The 18,062-nt window shown below is 40.6% G+C and overlaps 1 protein-coding gene across 7 annotated transcripts; it reads left to right on the plus strand.

The window, feature by feature from the left end:
- The first annotated feature begins 2,637 nt into the window (after window positions 1-2,637).
- g3bp2a (G3BP stress granule assembly factor 2a) lies at window positions 2,638-16,766 on the plus strand. 7 transcript variants are annotated; one of them, XM_030064264.1, is made up of 13 exons: window positions 2,644-2,833; window positions 4,586-4,704; window positions 4,805-4,886; window positions 7,606-7,779; window positions 8,238-8,328; window positions 8,451-8,556; window positions 8,704-8,884; window positions 9,108-9,209; window positions 11,370-11,472; window positions 11,623-11,682; window positions 11,898-12,026; window positions 12,148-12,275; window positions 13,469-16,766. In XM_030064264.1, the coding sequence occupies exons 2-13, from the start codon at window positions 4,610-4,612 to the stop codon at window positions 13,748-13,750; spliced, it is 1,533 nt and encodes a 510-aa protein (XP_029920124.1). In that variant the 5' UTR covers window positions 2,644-2,833; window positions 4,586-4,609; the 3' UTR covers window positions 13,751-16,766. The 7 variants fall into 7 exon arrangements, with proteins under 7 accessions (XP_029920174.1, XP_029920165.1, XP_029920147.1 ...); XM_030064278.1 differs by having other exon boundaries at window positions 2,645-2,833; window positions 12,148-12,266; XM_030064271.1 differs by lacking the exon at window positions 2,644-2,833 and adding an exon at window positions 3,619-3,758.
- Window positions 16,767-18,062: the final 1,296 nt, after the last annotated feature.

Raw genomic sequence — 18,062 nt, forward strand, 5'->3', positions numbered from 1 at the left:
AACAAGCCTGTACAGTCTACCTGGGGGAGGGAGAGGGTGGTTGTGGTACAACTGCAAACTAAGCAGTGGTTTGACCATTGAACACATTTGGAAGGGGTTTTTTTCTAAGTCGTTGTTTTTCTGTTTGACTCCACCAGTAGTGTTGTTGTTAAAGTTGTGTTATAAGCATGTTGGTGTTGATTATAATGACTCTAATGGCTCAGCTACTCATCATAATGTGGTACTTTTACCAGATATTGCAATTACTCAACTCCACATCAATGACATTAAAACAAGCCCCCTAGCCTGCATTCCTGTTTCACAATAGGACAACAAAAGCTAGCATCACAAGGTAATTTGCATCAGACCTATATTTGTCTCTGCGAGGAAGAACGTGGCTCATTTCACTTTCCAGTGCAAAGAGAAGTCATTTGGAAAAATTAGATGTGACCAGTCCTTTACAGCTATGGATGTCAACATTGCTTTTCGCCTTCTATTTGCAATACTGGTCCTGTCAACATTAGCTGATGGCACTGAAGGTATTGTTGCTGGGGGAAAAAAAAACATATAGTTCTTATACTGTCTTACTGATGTTGTTGCACTTGAATCCGACATCATCATTTTGTCTCCCATGTTGGTCAGAGTAAGGCTGTAAGGGTGATGTTTGGTGCAGTGGGTTTAGGTATATTTATTCTCACCTTAGTTTTAATTTTGCATGATGTTAGATCTGAATTAAGAAAAGGATGCACACCTTTCTGTAGGATATTTCTATTTCTCTCTGTTTTTGTTGTTTGCATTGCCAAACATTTGTTAGAAAGTTATTATATTATTATACTTACAGTTCCTCACTGACTTGCTAGTGGTAGTAATGTTTTACTTGACTTGCATTGCTTAATTTGGTGACGGTTTTAGTTTCCATGGATCTCTGAGTTGTATGGCCTACTCTTATGCTGCTTGAGGAATGTCCACACATTTTTTGTGGTGCTACCTGTACATCTTTCTAGATTAGAGTGTCTATTAAATGCCTAAATTGCAAATGTGTATTGTATTTTGTGTTGTTAACAGGAAAAACCATCAGAAACTGTCGCAAATATTTTCAGAGTGAGTACAACCATATTCCAGTTTTAAGATGAGATACTTTCATGGCAGTTCCTTTTGTTAAAGTTGGGGTATACAGACACTACATAGAATTTTATATTTATCTTGACTTTTACAGAAATGAAGAGGCAATCTGAGCATAACTCTGAGCTGGAGGGTAATGAAATTGTGCCAGCTGCTGATTATGACAGGGAAGATGACTGTGGAATTTACGAGGTCACACCGCCTGCGGTCACTCGTCCAGTGGGACCCATACGCGGGGATGGACACTCATCATCCAATGTACCAAGACCTAACACAACAAACCAACAACAAACCTCACCGACTAGTGGGGTGTATTTGGTCTATCCTATGGTGCTAGATGCAGCTAGGAGGAAAATGTTCTCTGCTACCAGTTTTTCAGACCAGAGTGGAAATCCTCAGGGAACACTGATTCAAGTGCCACCACCTAGGGGCAATACACAGCCAGTGACACAGCCAGGGCAAGGGTCTGATCAGAATGTGAGAGACTTGAGCTCTCTTCAGTCTCTCCTGACTGAGGGAAAAGTGAGCTACGTCCCACCTATGATCGTCTCAGCTAACAACAGGAATCTACAGCTGCTCATGTCACATTTAAAAGATGGTACAATATTAAGACAAGGCTTTTCCAGGGGAGTACCAATGACCCAACCGGGAGTGTCCAGGCATCCATCGAGCCCGTCCGGTGGCAGCGTTTGGCCTGGTTCTGCGCAGCCGCAAAGAGGGAGCCAACAAGGTTATGCACCTGAGAGCAGCTTTTTGCCTGGTTCTGCTTACCTCCCGCAAAGAGGGAGCCAACAAGGTTATGCACCTGAGAGCAGCTTTTTGCCTGGTTCTGCTTACCTCCCGCAAAGAGGGAGCCAACAAGGTTATGCACCTGAGAGCAGCTTTTTGTCTGGTTCTGCTCACCAGCCACAAAGAGGGAGCCAACAAGGTTATGCACCTGACAGCAGCTTTTTGTCTGGTTCTGCTCACCAGCCACAAAGAGGAAGCCAACAAGGTTATGCACCTGGCAGAGCGATCAGCAATCCAAATGTGCCACAATCACACCCTTATTATTATTATTTTTATGTTCTGCCTGTAGCTTAAGTAAGCCAACATTCCCACCAAATTACAACTGTTCATGCTTTGCTCTTTGTTGCCCATCATTTTCCAGCCTGGCAATGAAAAAAAAAAAAAAAAAAAAAAAAAAATATATATATATATATATATATATATACATATACATATACATATACATATACATATACATAAACCAAATGTATCAAGCTGTTGTATTTGCCTCATTTAAATAGCTTTAATAACTGTAAAGATGGTGGCATGCAAAACTGTAAGGGAAAGAGGTCACATGCAAGCAATAAAAGCCAAATGAAGAAAAAGAAGACTGATTAGTGTATCTTTTTATTTTTTGACATCATAATGGAGTTGAGCTCGAGACGGGCGGGAAAATGTTTCTTTGCTGTTATATTGTCCAGTGTAAACATTCCATTGGCTGAATCGCTGTGACGGGGGCTCCCTGCCCCAGATTGCAGGGGTACAACAATAAATTGAACCTATCACTTTAAATCTCCAATCTCTGATACAGCAGAGATCATAAACTCTGTTAGTAGAGCGTGGGAAATATCACATTTTACACCTGAGATACTTTGTATTTCAGAGGAGTTTACCACCGGTTACGTTAATATTCGTACTTATTTATTTCAAATCATTCTGTCTACTTAGATAGGTCTTTCATAAGGTAAGTTAGCTACCTTCCTAGCTAAATCAGCGAAGATACGTCAAGCTAATGTCGCTGATATGCTAACGTTAGCCGCTTTGTCTAGCCCGAGCTACCGGGACGACGTAGACAGAAAGTGTTAAGTTTCCTGTCTGACATTTAGCTGGCATATATATACTCATATGTGAGAGACCATTTAGAAAATGCTGAATTTCCAGTATCGACCAAATGTGTGTCATATTTACTTTTCTTTGTTTTCTTTGAGTTAGCCTAGCTTGTTACTACGGTAGTGTTTCATTGATAGTTGTTCAGTCACCTCAGGGGTATGCTGATTTTATTTCCACTTTCAACGCGTTTCGATTAACTAACTTGTATGGCTCCTTTGAGACAATTAATTACAAGTTAATACCTGATTCCCGGTGATAAGCAGACAGTGTCAGGGCCTCACTGGTGTGAGATAGCACGACGGGGCACTGCAATGGCTAGCGCCGGGTTCCTGTCTGTTAGATTTCATGGTTTGTCCGGCTGGTATCGGGTCATGTTTGTGCAAAAGTACAGTACAGTCAGATCCTGCAAGTTGCCTTATTTTCCAAGTTGGCCAACATCTTTTATTTGTGTGCCTAAGATATTGCTTATGTGTAGTGTCTAAACGACTAACGATAGTGTCTGAATGAAAAACGACGACGCCACAAGTTAGCCGGAGCTAATATGAGCTAGCTAACTGTTACTATAGGCTGTCATTCACTATCAACACCGCTAGCTAGCCAGCTAGCTTGGCGTTGATTTTCTAATTGCCGGCCGGGCTAACGCTAGCCATTTCATGACAGGGAAGAGGCTTGTATATTCACATTAGCAGTCATATTTATTGATCGAGCTTCTCAGTGAGTCGGTGTTGCTAGTTAGCTGGCGATAAAGGTGCACCTCGCTGCGCAGATTTCGACATCAGGTGCGAAGAATGAATCGCATGTCATGTCATATAAACATACATCCTGTGTGAAAGGCAGCACAACTTGTAGCAAGCTAGGACGTGGGAGGCCTAGCACAATTTTCACTACCGTACAGTAGGCCATTGTCCTGCACAGGGATAGACAGATGTAACATGTAACTTGATGCACCATTTTAAGAGTACAGTTTTATTGAAATGAAGCACGTTTTCACCGTTGCCTAGCTTGCCCTCCTGCATTGTTCACATCATTTTTTATCTACAGTCAGTGCTATTGTTCAAGTGGATGAACGTGATTGCGCAGTTGAATGTTAGCTTGTGTGTGCTAGCCAGCCAGCTAACCTGTCAGCTGTGTTGCTTTATACTGACGGATGTGGGCCAAATGAAACAAAGCAAAAGCAGCGTTGATCTCCAGTTGAAAGAGAAAGCACATTTTGCTTATTTTTTTTGTTTTACTCACAGCCCAAAACATTTAGATGTTTGTTAACACTGGCTAAAAAAGCTGTTAAAGTCCTATTTTACTCCTACTTGAGATGAACTGTCTTCATAAACACTTTATGTGCTCAACCTAATCGATCTTGAATTTGTCTTATATGAATTTCTAAAGTGAATATTTTCTTGCACATGATCAGATGCATTTTTTTTTTTGTCAGGAGGGCAACATGCACTCCTTTTAACTACGATACAGTATCACACGGTGTCATGTCTGATTTGGTTCTTAGTGTCAGTGAACAAAACCGTGCCACATTTTGTCACGTTTTCCTGAGTGTTTTTCTGGATTATTGGTCAGCATTATCATTACTAAATCCTTGCTGTTCATTCTGTTTCAGCACTTAATATTGTTTACCAAAGAAATGGTGATGGAGAAGCCAAGTCCCCTGCTTGTAGGGCGGGAGTTTGTGAGGCAGTATTACACACTCTTAAACAAGGCACCAGATTTCCTGCACAGGTAATAACCCAACCGTAAAGTGTTACTAACATTACTTGACAGTCAAATGCAACTGTGTTGTTTGAAATACTTAAACTGTCACCTTATTTATCCCCCTAAGGTTTTATGGGAGGAATTCTTCCTATGTTCATGGGGGACTGGACCCAAATGGGAAGCTGGCAGAGGCAGTGTATGGGCAAGCGGTAGGTGTTATGTCTCAATAATGAAGATTGACATTGAAAGTATAAGCAAATAGATGTTGAGTACTCCATCCTCTTAACATTCTCTGCTGCCCATCCCCAGGATTGCTGATTATTGATAAATTTCAACTTTTATGACTATATGAGTTCTACAACAGTTTTATAGTGGACAACCTGTCTAGGGAATGATGTAATGTCCTGTAAAATGACGCACCATGGGAATTCTGATCCATTTTTAATTACTTCTGTAAAAGAAAAGAGGTCATAATGTAGCAGTAAACATCTTATGTTTGCATATCCTAAGTAAGTAACCTAATGTAGGAAGCTTATTTATCTCATGGACTACTGAAAGCCTGACAGACCAAGCTGAGGAAATGTTGTTTGGTACCTTATTTTGTGAGTGAAAGGGAGGGAGGGAGGAACCTCAGAGATAGCAAGCTGTCAAGGACAGAGGGAGAGAAAGGCTCTGCGCATTGAAAATATCGCAGAGGGTAAAAAAAAAAACGAATCTTCAAGGCCAGTTGTTCTCCATCTTTTTGGGTTGTGCCCCTTAAAACAAACCAATGCACACTTGTGATTCCCTCTCACAGGCTACATATGCAGAGTGGTGAATGGTCTACTTAAGAAATGATCATCTGTTCAGGTTGTTTCATTTGCTGAATTATCAGAGGACGCATCAGTTTTTAAAACTACATAATATTACACAAAACAGATGTCTTAACCATCTTGCGACCCCCGAAAATTAAGTTTAAGAACCAAAATGTTTGAGAACTACTTATCTTCTGTTCATCCTGACTAATCTGATTAATTGAAAACAATTTGAAAAGAAAATTATGTTTTTTTTTTTCTTTCTTTGAAAAAAATTAGCTTTCAAATGCATGTTTGGGTTTTGGCTGGAAACCTTATTATGGAAAGCTTATGAAGCTAATTATGAATTTACATGTAGATTATGCTGCAACATTACCTGGGGAAGAAATGTCAAGCCTTTTATGAAGTTGGACACCATTTTTTCAAAAATAGAGATACAATAAATTTTAGTGTTGTCATGCATTATAAAAGCTTTTGGTTTCATTTTGCCTAAGTCACTAAATACATTCACTGAAAGCAACATCACGTGTGGAAAAAAAAAAAAAAATTGTGCAGCTTTTGGCACTGTTAGAAATATTGGCATCATTCACATGACACAGACAAAACAAAATAGAAAGAACTTTCTCTTTTACCAACTGTTTCCCACCGTAGAGTTTAAGGAATTCTAGTTTATATGAACAGCCTCTCAGCTTTTGAATATGAAAATTTAGATCTCTAATTGTCTAATTTGTTTACAACAGAAATTTTCTCATGCCACTGCTTCTGCCCAGTATGATTGTTACTATGGCCAATTACACTGCGTCAAGCTAGGAAACAAACCACAAGTGTCGGCCTTCCTTATATGCTGGCCACATTTGATTTATTTCATAATTTGGGTGGGAACTACTTAGACATTACCACAGCAGATCTTAATACTGGTAGGCTCAGCTGGTCTTTGGGCCAAGAGGAGGAACAAACACCAAAATTATCTGGATATTTTCAAGAGATGGGCAGAGTAGGAGACCATAATATCCAAGGTCAAAATCAAGTACATCTATGATTTTGAAGAAGACCTTTTTATTAGAGATTGACCTATCTGTAGCTTTGACTAGTGTTAGAAATTACATTATATTGACATAGATAGATAGATAGATAGATAGATAGATATACTTTATTGATCCCAACCAGGGAAATTCTGGTGTTTCAGCAGTAACAGTAGAAAAGCAGCAACAGTAGAAAGTAGCTGAGGACATATATTTATCTTTGAGTGAACTCTAAGTAAATGTGAAAGTAGAAGCCAACAGCTGATTTTAACAGTAGGTGTGTGCACATTACTAATAAAGATCAAGATTGTAAATGCTAGCAGCTAGTAAGAATCAAATCAGGTAGGTTTGGAGATAATCAGTGTAGTTGTGATGGCTAACATTAGTAAACTTAATGGAAGGTGAATCACTGTTGTGAGCCAGTCTTGCCTTGAGCACAAGGGATTCACCTGTCAGTTTGGTAGTTCTATCCTTTGATTTGGGCCTTGGCTCATTTGGCCTCCAGTTCTGCATCTTTCCCAATAATTTATTTTCTTTTAATGTCCAAATTTAAGATGGATTGTGAGCTCTATGTTTCCTTTTACATTGATACATTGAGTTTGACATTGAAGTCACAATTTGATTCAATGCTCAATTCCTTGTGTTGCAGTGCAATCATACTTAGCTGTAACAGACTATATCCACACACTACCACAATGAAAACTGTATAAAACAGTGCGATGGCACAGACAAGCGACATAAAAGCAATGTTCAGCAGCTAAATAACTGCAGCTTACATTCTGGGTCTGGTTCAGGTAGTTTAAGATTTTTCTACTAAACACCAAAATAAGAATAGCCTACTGACAATACAATTTTGAATTTCGATATACAATTTCAAAAGTTATTTAACATTTTGAGTCTCTACTGATATTGTTAGGCCCTTACTGCTCATGGGGCACTGCACGGGCTGCCAATCAGAGGACACAAAGAATACTAGTTCCATTATTTGTTTTGTTTTCAAATAGAAAGAAATTCCTTTTATGCCATTTTGCAGTGAGGAAAGGCTTGTGACTTTCTAATTCAGTTAATAAATTAGTTTATCGAGCCCACTTCTGTCTGTATTTTTCTCTTAGGAAATCCACAAGAAGGTCATGTCCCTGCAGTTCAGTGAATGCCACACAAAGATCCGGCATGTGGACGCCCACGCCACACTAAGTGATGGAGTGGTGGTGCAAGTCCTTGGAGAGTTATCCAACAATGGCCAGCCCATGAGGAAGTTTATGCAGACTTTTGTGCTTGCTCCTGAAGTGAGTATCTGCGCCTGTTTGTACCATCAAAGTCAGCTGAGGTTATTTAATGCTTACTTTTTAATAATACCATAATTTTAAACTGTCAGCTGGAATTTTGGGCCCTATGGCAATTCTAGCAGTTGCTTTTTGAAGATATACCCCAGATATGGAAAGAAATTCAAAACAAAATAAAAATGTAACTGCCAAATAAATATTTATTTTAAATTAACTTTTTATAAAATATGTAATGTTGTGAAATTATCATGTGTAATTTTAATATGATTAATAACTTGTCCTTACTTCTAGTGAGAGATGTGTGTTCAGTGGAATCTCAACTGGTTAACAGCAGCAATATTCGAGTCTTGTTATGTCAAAACAAAACGTAGAGTTAACGAGTGCTGTGCTGAGTGCTAATCAGCTTAACACATCTTTGATTAAAAAGTTATTGACAAAGGCACATTTTATGTTTTCCTCAGGGCTCTGTGGCAAACAAGTTCTATGTCCACAATGACATCTTCCGCTATGAGGACGAGGTGTTTGGTGACTCTGAAGCTGAGCTTGATGAGGGTAAGTTGTTTACAGATAGTGTACAAAGAACTTTTGTCTTATTTGTGAATTGATGGTTGTACATGTGGGTTCTCATGCAAAGAATTTGTAAATTACTGTTTTGTGTGGTTTGTCTCGCTTAGAATCTGAGGAGGAAGTTGAAGAGGAACCAGAGGAGAGGCAGCCATCCCCTGAGCCGCTCCAAGAAAGCCCCAACAGTACCACCTATTATGAACCACACCCTGTCACGTATGTCAAGACCTGGTCATTTTCTTCTTGACATCACAAACTGCAGTTTATTAATTTTATTGAATGAATCTCACATTAAAGAGTTTGTCATCTGAGTAAACTTGGTTGACTTGTGGAAGTAAACACACACTAACTTGTGCCCTGCAGCAATGGAGTGGAGGAGCCCATGGAGGAACCAGCTCCAGAGCCAGAGCCAGAGCCAGAACCAGAGCCCAAGGTAGAAGAGATCAAGCCTGAAGTAGATGAGAAGGTTCTGGAAGAGATGGAGGAGAAGCCTCCTTCACCCGTCCCTGTGGAGTCCCCACCCAACACCCAGGAGCCTCCCAAGGTGAGGTCGATGTCTCTGCTATGGTTTGCCCCTAGGTGGTTTCCTAGAGTGAGATTACCAAGGGCCATGCACCTCTGAGTTTTATTGATGAATCTTGGATTTCACTGAACTCATGATGATTTTCGGACATTTACGAAAACATGATTTGTCCAATCATTTTTTCCCAATTTGACAAATACTTTTGTTGTGCTCATGGAACGATGCATCACTGCATCCCCCACAGACTTTCTCCTGGGCCTCAGTGACCAGTAAAAACTTGCCTCCTAGCGGCACAGTCCCCACCTCTGGAATCTCACCACATGTTGTTAAAGCTCCAAGCTCACAGGTAACTACCCCTGGTCTGGAATATCATGGAAACTTGAGAAAAATTTCTTATGCAATAGTGAATAATCAGTGAACTTTACAAATTGGGTCACTTTGCAGGAATACAGTGTCTTCAACAGCTTGTCTGACATACTTTCATTTGCATTAGACCTTAGATGGTGAGCAGTAATTTGAAGGTGTTTAGGATGAGCAGGTTACCTGCAATAGCCGGGCTCTGTGTGTGCATTTATGTATTATTATTTTTGGTTGGTTTGGTCATTCATGTGTGACACATTTTGGAATACACTGTCTAAACAGATGTTGGTGGCATTTTTGTCCCTAAACCATGGTGGGTGGTTTGAAAGCGTGGTCATGTGGACTCTGGACAACACAATTTGGCTATGTTGTCTGGTGGAAGCTAGACTATAACTTATCCGGTGGTAACTTAACCTTGCTGTGTTTTTTCTGTGATAGGAAAACAGTCTAAACATGAAAGGAAGAAATCAAAAATATTTAGGTCATGGAAATGACACGTACATACTTAGCCTCACGTCTGCTCAAAACCCCAGTGAATTTTGCTTACACAGCTCTGTGGTAGCCTTCTTCAAAACTGCAGGAGACAGCCTGTTTAGAGTCCCAAGTAAGGGCAGAAAAACACACAAAACTCTTTCAAACAGCTTCTGACAAATAATTTATGTGTTCTAAAGCCAAACAATGGCACATTGGGCCCCAAAGCCCTAATATTAACTTTATTATCTCCCAGATTTTTTGCACGTATTGAACACCTCTCAAATAGTAGCAAGCAGTTATTGCCTTTAAATGCTATCAGAACTACTGTAATTACAGGTAGAGTGTGCTTCCAGTAAATCCGTAAAAATACTGTCTTCTCTCAAATCATGACAAATAAGTCTTAGCGCTTTTTAAAAAGTAATTCAGACTCAAAAGCAAGTTTATAGAGCAATGTTTCCTCAATAATAAAACAGTTATAAGCAGTATGTGGTGTTTAACCACTGACAATTTATCAAGTGGGAATTGATGGTAGAATCAATGAAGAATCAAAAGTGCTACAGTATTTGATTAAAAACCTAGCGATTCTTAGCCCTACACTCCTTACCTAAAGTGAACACGTTGAAAGCCCATGTTTTTCTTTTGAAAGCCATTTAGCTGCAATTGACCCCTGGCTAGAAAACTGTCTCTACAGCTACAAAAAATTCTTCAACCATACTTCAACTGTAATACATACTAGAACTGATAATTGGATTGGGCAAAGGAACAAAACACCTTAAAAGTGCCAAAAGTACTCCAGCCCCTCTAATTTAAACAAAAAACAAATGCTTGTGTTATTGAAGTGAGTGAATCTAGTTTGAGTGGTTACAAACAAAATGTGTAACTCATGCACTGACTTAGCCGCTACAATTAGAAGCTCAATGATCTCAATGTCTGCAGCATGCAGCAAGAACCCTTTATGATTGTTGATTATGATTATGATTGTTGCCTGGTGTATGTGGGCACACTGCACCTCTCTTGTGTGGGCCTCTCGTGCTCTGTTGAGACTTGGTTGTAACATCCGTATCGGGTAATCCAGTCACATGTGGACAGCTGAGAAACTGCTGTTCACACGTGGCAAGATCATGTATCTCAGATACGTCTCCAGTGACCACTTGAAAGCAGATTTGTGAGCAACCTCAAATTACTTTTTCCTTTATTTTCTTATCTTTCTTGCCTTTACCTCTCTGCACCTTATTCTCCAACCCCGTCCTGTCTTCTTCCTCCTCACATGTGTTCCATGATTCCAGTATTTTCCCAATATCATCCCTACCCATCCCATTCTTTATCTCAGGGCCATTTAAAAAAAAAAAAAAAAAAAGCAGTCGTGACCACCACTGGCTTACCCATCTGAAAGACACATTGCACCTTGTTCACACTCGCTCTTTGCACTGTCCACTTGTGATGGGACCACTCGCGACAGGTGTTAAACCAAGTCCGAATGGAGTCTGAAGGCTCTGTGCCACCTAAAGAGTTGATGCTGTAATTTCCATAAGCATTGAGCATTGCAAAAGCATTACACATGCAAACAAACACACACAGAGAGCCTGCTTAGATGGGTGCTGCATCCAAGCACCTAATAAGTCTTGATGCGAGGAATGTGTATGTCATTTTTGTTACAACCTCCTCCCAATAGCCCAGAGTGGAAGCCAAGCCCGAGACTCAGACAGCACCTCTGCGACCCCGAGACCAACGCACGCGAGACAGACCTGCCTTCACTCCACGAGGACCCAGACCTGGTAATTTCAACACTCAGTATGTTGTATTCTATGAGTTTTGCTCTCTCAGCAAGCTCTACTGTCTAAACACCTTTGGGTCATGGGGTCATAGGTTATCACTCCTCCAAGCCTTTCTTATGGTTATAACATGCATGTCTCTGTCACCGTTAGATGGTGTTGCATCTTCAGAGTCACAAACAGGAAAACCACACCTGAGTTTTGTCAACAAAGGTAAATATTTGTGTGTGTGTGTGTGTGTGTGTTTTAATATCTCTTTCAAGGAGACTGACAGGTTTGGATTAAGCTAGAATCCTGTTTTGCCAGATTATTCTTGTGTTTTTATTAATCAGATAGAGGGTTATTTTTATCATGGTTTGCTCACACATGCCAGGAATTTGTCTTTCTCGATATGATTTTTGCAGACGATGTGTGTTTGTCACCTACAGGCAGGGGAGAGTCTGAAACCAGTGAAATGGACAGCAGGCGGATTATCCGGTACCCAGACAGCCACCAGCTTTTTGTTGGCAACCTCCCACATGATATTGATGAGAGCGAGCTCAAAGACTTCTTCATGAGTATGTCCCTTCAAAAAGCTACAGCTTCCTGAATCACTTTTCATTTTCTTGTATAGGAGCACTTGCTCTTGTAAGTGAATGAATGTTATTGTTTATATGGACTATCTAATTTGTGTTGCAGCATATGGAAATGTTGTGGAGCTGAGGATCAACACCAAAGGTGTGGGAGGAAAGCTGCCTAACTTTGGATTTGTGGTCTTTGATGACTCTGATCCCGTGCAGAGAATCCTGGGGGCCAAGGTAGACGGGGCATGTATTGGCATTTCATTCATTTGGTGATGGTTTGGTGACACACAGTGTACAGTTAGCCTGACACCTGGGGTCTCACTTTCCTCCTGAAATTTGATAAGGTGCTGTGGGACATTAAATGCTTTAAGCCAGTGTACTTCAGTTGCAGAACATTATTTTCCCATTGTGATGTTTGTGACAAATGAAGTTTGGAAACTGTCATAGATTGTCCTTTTATCTTTTAAAAGGTTTAGAAATAATAATAATAAAATGATCATCATATCCCATGAGTCACCAGACACTTCAATAGATGACTTACTTTTATTACGTTATTCATCCATATCATAGATGCATAATATAAATGCTTGTGTTTCCATGAGACAGTTCACTAAACCCACATACCACTTCTGTCCACTTGGGCTAACATAAAAACTTGTGAATGCACATAAACTCACCTTCTAGTTACTTGTATAACTGCAGCACAGTTGAATCACACAAGCAAGCAGGGATATTTTATTGCTAAAATAACATGCACAGCTAGGAAGCTGAACAGTATACTGAATTGTCATGATTAAAAGTAATGTAGTTTATTGCTTCTTTTAGCCTATGTATAGTTTGGACTATGAAGACAACTGCCAATTTCCATTTGAAAGCTACTTTGACAAAAGTGATTTTGTATCTAAAAAAATATCTTTATGTTGAAAAATATCTCGAATGTAAAGTTACCACCCTATTCACGTTACCGTGTATTAAATGAATTCAGTTATTTCAGGCTATTATTTTCTACGGGACCTAAGCAGTCAATTATTAAGGCAATAAACTGATATCCTCTACAGTAGTACAGAAGCTTCTCAGTGACTACAAAGACAATGCAGAATAATGCTTAGAGTAACTAATCGCAAACCAAAATCTGTGTAAAGCTTAACATCCTCTGGTAAAGCGCATGCTGATGAAATTGCTATCTGCTATTGGCTGATCTTTGGTGCCAGGTGATGTCACCTGTCTGGTGGCAAAGATCAGCAGATGGCAGTTTCAGTAGTGTGTTGTTTTTTGGAGGAGGCGTGCTGGAGTTTAATTACTCTTTAAAGTCTGAGACAGATCACAAAACCTGTGTGAAAACCAGTGAATGAGGTGGATTGTGGAACTGGCTGGGTCGAGTCCTATTTTTTGGCTCACCAAACGCGCCTGAAGTGACCTTGCCCCTCTCTCTGCAGCCCATCATGTTCCGTGGTGAGGTGCGTCTGAACGTCGAGGAGAAGAAGACGAGGGCAGTGCGTGAACGAGAGACCCGTGGTGGAGGAGAGGACCGTCGGGACATGAGGCGCAGCGACCGAGGCCCTGGAGGTCCACGAGGCATTGTGGGAAGTGGAATGGTGCGTGACCGTGATGGGAGGGGCCCACCACCTCGAGGTGGCATGGCCCCCAAGCCTGGCATGGGCTCTGGAAGAGGCTCTGGTGGCCAGGGAGAAGGCCGCTTCACAACCCAACGCCGCTGAGAAGAGCACCACCTGCAGTGTGGGAGTAGTACCATGTTCTTCATCTTCAACTGTTCTCGTTAACGAAAAAAATCTTCATGTATAAACGTATATATTTGTTTTTGGTTTTTTTGTGTTTTTCTTTTTTTTTTTCTTTTTTTCTTTTTGGAATGTGACACAGCCTGTCAACCATTTCTTTGTGAAACAGACAAAATAAGCAAACAAAAAAATTTCGCTTACTAGTTGTGAGCTGAGCATCCTTTTCTGGTATCTCAAGAATTCACAAACATTAATTTGTAAATTCGTGAAAGATGGCAAACCAACCAGGAGTAATCTGCCACATTAGGAGGGACTGATAGACTTTTACCTACGATAATACAGCCCATCATTTGGAAAAGAGATTATATGCCTTGACTTACTGTGGCGCTACTTCACGAAATCCCTCTATTGCACATTTTATATGGTAGTTCTCTGCCCGTTACTGTTGGAAGAGTTTGAGATGCAAAATTTGTGCAGTTCGAGGGGAAAAGTTCACCTCTTTATTTTTTTCCTTTGAGAGAACACTGCTTCAAAATTGCATAATGCACTCATCAATATGCACTAATGGGTACTTTTGTCGTGTTACATTGACATCCATGCTCGGAACGCAGCTGGAGAGACGTGTTTGTCTCAAAGCGATACGACTTAATGGGGCAGGCCTCGCTCACAGCCTGTCTGCTGTGACCAATGTACTTTTCACACCTTTGACCCAAAACTATGCTTCAATTACTGCTGGATGGACAAGATGACAAGCAAATCTACATTATATTTTTCCTCATTTATAAATCGAATAAAAGCTCAAATCCTGGACTTTTCACCTAATGAGTGGGGGGACAAAGGAACAAGAAACCGAGTTGAACAATAGAAGAGTGGTGGTAACGATGGCGGCTCGCTCTATTTTTGTTGATGCCAAGTTATTTTTTTCTTCATGTTTTTCCTACCAGCTAGACCGTAAAGCCGGGATGGATGACATCTCCTTCCCTCTTCCCTCCCTCCCTGTCTTAAGTGCGGAGTAACAGAATAAATGTACAGCAAAGATCATAGTTTACTGTATGTTTTGTTTTTCTCTGTATATTTTCAGTTCTTTTTCAACTTGATAAAAGCATGATGGTGCCTTCTATTTCATCTTTTCCAGTCTTACTACACGTTGAGGCTCAAGGCTTGTTGCCTTCTAATGTGTAACTGCTCATTTTGAACTATTGTCCACTGGGAGCAGAGAACTTGCAGTATTCACAAGATTTAAGTTTTTCAAGTGCATATTTCATCTTTCCATATTGGTTTACTACCTAAGATGATCTGCTGTGAGTTTTGTACATTTGTTTATACTGTAGTGTCTGTTCTGGGTTTTGTAGAGACAATAGGTGCCTCGAGTTCTGTTTGACATTAAAAAATGGCTAAAAGAGGTGCACCTGAGGAGCTACTCATGGAAAAGGGTACATTAAACATGGCAACAGTGGAAAATGCTTGGTCGTTGGTTTTGTCAAGTCAGCTCTCTAAGCAACCCTGAGTACAGTGTAAACCTTAAAAAGCTTTTCGGTGTGGAAACAGAAATGGCTGCTTTGAGCAAGGAATGGCACACAACTTATCGCACATTGTGATTCAGACATGATCGGGACATCTGTGGGGGCTTTACTTTCGGTCTGACTGTAGTTTTGCAACTCCTGTCAGCACATGGATTAATCCCTGGACTCAGAAGTTGTCAGACTGTTCATCTTTTCTCAGCAGCAATTTTGTAATGATCAGTGTGGGTTGGTTGGCCACTGTTCCAACCTCCAGACTAGCAAATAATCGTGCTTACTTTTCTACCCATTCATGCATTTGTATTTCTACATGCTGATTATTCATTGTGCTATATCTTTTTTTTTTTTTTTCTTCCTCTCAAGGCAAGTGTAATATGAATGCTATACTGGTGGGCTCCTTGTCCACTAGTTTTATTTTATTTTATTTTTACCACATGGTGGGGAGGGAAGACTTAGGTTTCAGCTGGAAAGGAAAACATGACAACATGAGGTGTTTTCTTATTTGTCGTCTTGCACTGAAACGGGAACTGAAATCTAATGTAGCATTTTCTCGACAAATATACTAACGAGGTCTTCCTTGTCTGGTGGTATTGCACTATTTCCAACAATTCTGGGACAATCTGCCCAGAGTTTGGACACAGCCTTTCCAAATTTCCCAACTGGCAATGAAAATCAAAACAGTAGTGTTAGCGCTGTCAGTGGCCTGTTCACATAATATTCTGTTTGCTTGCTCTTGCAGTTGGAATGAGATGTGATTTACAGACATGGCACAGTTTGGTTAATTCACCACAGTAATGCCCAACTGCACTCTCCCCAGTTGTGGTTGAGCTAAATTATTTCCAGATGTGATAAATTGCTAGGAATGCAGATTATAATTTTGTGCCATCGGCCTTTGACCTAATATGACTGCAGAACTACAGCCCTTTCATCCCGTGGTGTTTTCAGTGGACAGGTGTCACTGGTGCCTCTACCCCCCTGATGTTTATTTGTCAGATAATTGCTTATCATGGGCACTTGACTGAAATCATACCTGTGCAACAATGGTCAATGAAGAACCATCATGCTTTCAGACTAGTCAGTGCTTTACATCTTAGTGGTGTTAATGTTTGTGAGCATACAAAATTATGGTTGGGTATTTTATTTTATTTTATTTTTTTATTGACTTTTTCAATGACCCGCACCTCCCCAAACTTTAAAGGATCCCGAAAGCAAAGGCTGTAAACTTATCTTCCTGTGGTTGAAAATGCAGTAGAGTGGATCCTCATTGTGAATCATTCCAGGCCTCTTTTCAATGGAAATAGAATTACCTTCTTGGCTTTAGCAGGTGTGGTAAACAGTTGGCTGCCATCTTAATTTAATGTGTTTACCTTCTACTTGTTGCTAGTGGAAAAACTGTTGCAGGTGGAGAATTTTTGTTTTTTCCATTTTGAATGTGTTGGACTTAACATACAATAAACTACTGATATCAGCACCACTCATAACTTTTGTCATGTTTTCAGGTTGTCCCTTTAAGTTTCACATAATTATGTGAGTAAGAAGGATGGAAAGTCCTCATCTGATTTGCCGCAGGACTTTTTCAACCAGACAGGGGATACTCCCTATTGTGGTGTCTCTCATTCCAAAGACCTTGAGCATTTGACCACCAGAGCTGTTGATACAGGTTAACACCCAAGTGGTAAGTAGAGAATAATACTATCATTTGTTTTATCTCAGTTGTTTTGCTCTTGTCAGGACAGGTCTTGTTTATAGACTATGATTTGTGTTTAGCAACTCTGACACTTTTTGTATCTACAATCAAGACTGAGGTTTAGAAGAAAGACCCCGAGCTGAAAATGAATGTTTGAATTCCTTTAATAGCATGAATGTCACATCCACTGTTGATTTGTTTTCTTTTGTTATAAAAGTCTCCCAACAGTTCAAGAACATGTTTTATCAGTATAAGGTAAAGTAAGGTCTTCATTGTCCCACATGGGTAAATTTGTTAGCAGTCAGGGTCAGGGGGATACAGCTAACATACTAAAACCATAAAAATGTAATAGACAGTAACAAAGTATAGCAAAGATCCCTCTGATCCCTATGTTGCAGATGTCTTCAGTCCTCCTCAGAAGACACTCCTATTGATGTGAAAGTAAAATTTGGGATGAAGACAGGACGTCCATCGGTCTGAAAAACCAAAACCCACTGTGCACCTGGCTGAAAGCCACCTGCACCCAGAGGTGTTTGGGCGGGAATCTGGCCTCCTATCGGCACATAGGGCCCACCTCTGGCAGGATCATATGGGGGGAAAATGTTTATCCCAGGTGCAATAGGAATGTTTGAAGCTGGAGGTGCAACGGGAGGGTTTGAAGCTGGAGGTGCAACGGGAGGGTTTGAAGCTGGACGTGCAACGGGAGGGTTTGAAGCCGGAGGTGCAACGGGAGGGTTTGAAGCCGGAGGTGCAACGGGAGGGTTTGAAGCTGGACGTGCAACGGGAGGGTTTGAAGCTGGAGGTGCAACGGGAGCCATTCTTTGATGTGTGTCCAGTCCTGGTTGATTGACAACGCCGGGAGCTGGGGTGGCGCTGGTTCCAGTTAAAGCATCATCATGCAAAGGAAAAATCTCACAGACAGGATTTCTGGTCCCGGTGTCAGTCATGTCATTCATGTTGGCCAAGGGATTAGAGACAGGCTGTGGCTCTGGGAAAGAAAACAAAACAGCATTTTGTGTCACTATAGGATGTTTACAATGCAACCATATGAGATTAAACAATTTTTAAAAAAATGCAAATTCTCCTC

Source organism: Myripristis murdjan, chromosome 1 (genome assembly GCF_902150065.1).
Source record: "Myripristis murdjan chromosome 1, fMyrMur1.1, whole genome shotgun sequence".
NCBI classification, from domain to species: domain Eukaryota; kingdom Metazoa; phylum Chordata; class Actinopteri; order Holocentriformes; family Holocentridae; genus Myripristis; species Myripristis murdjan.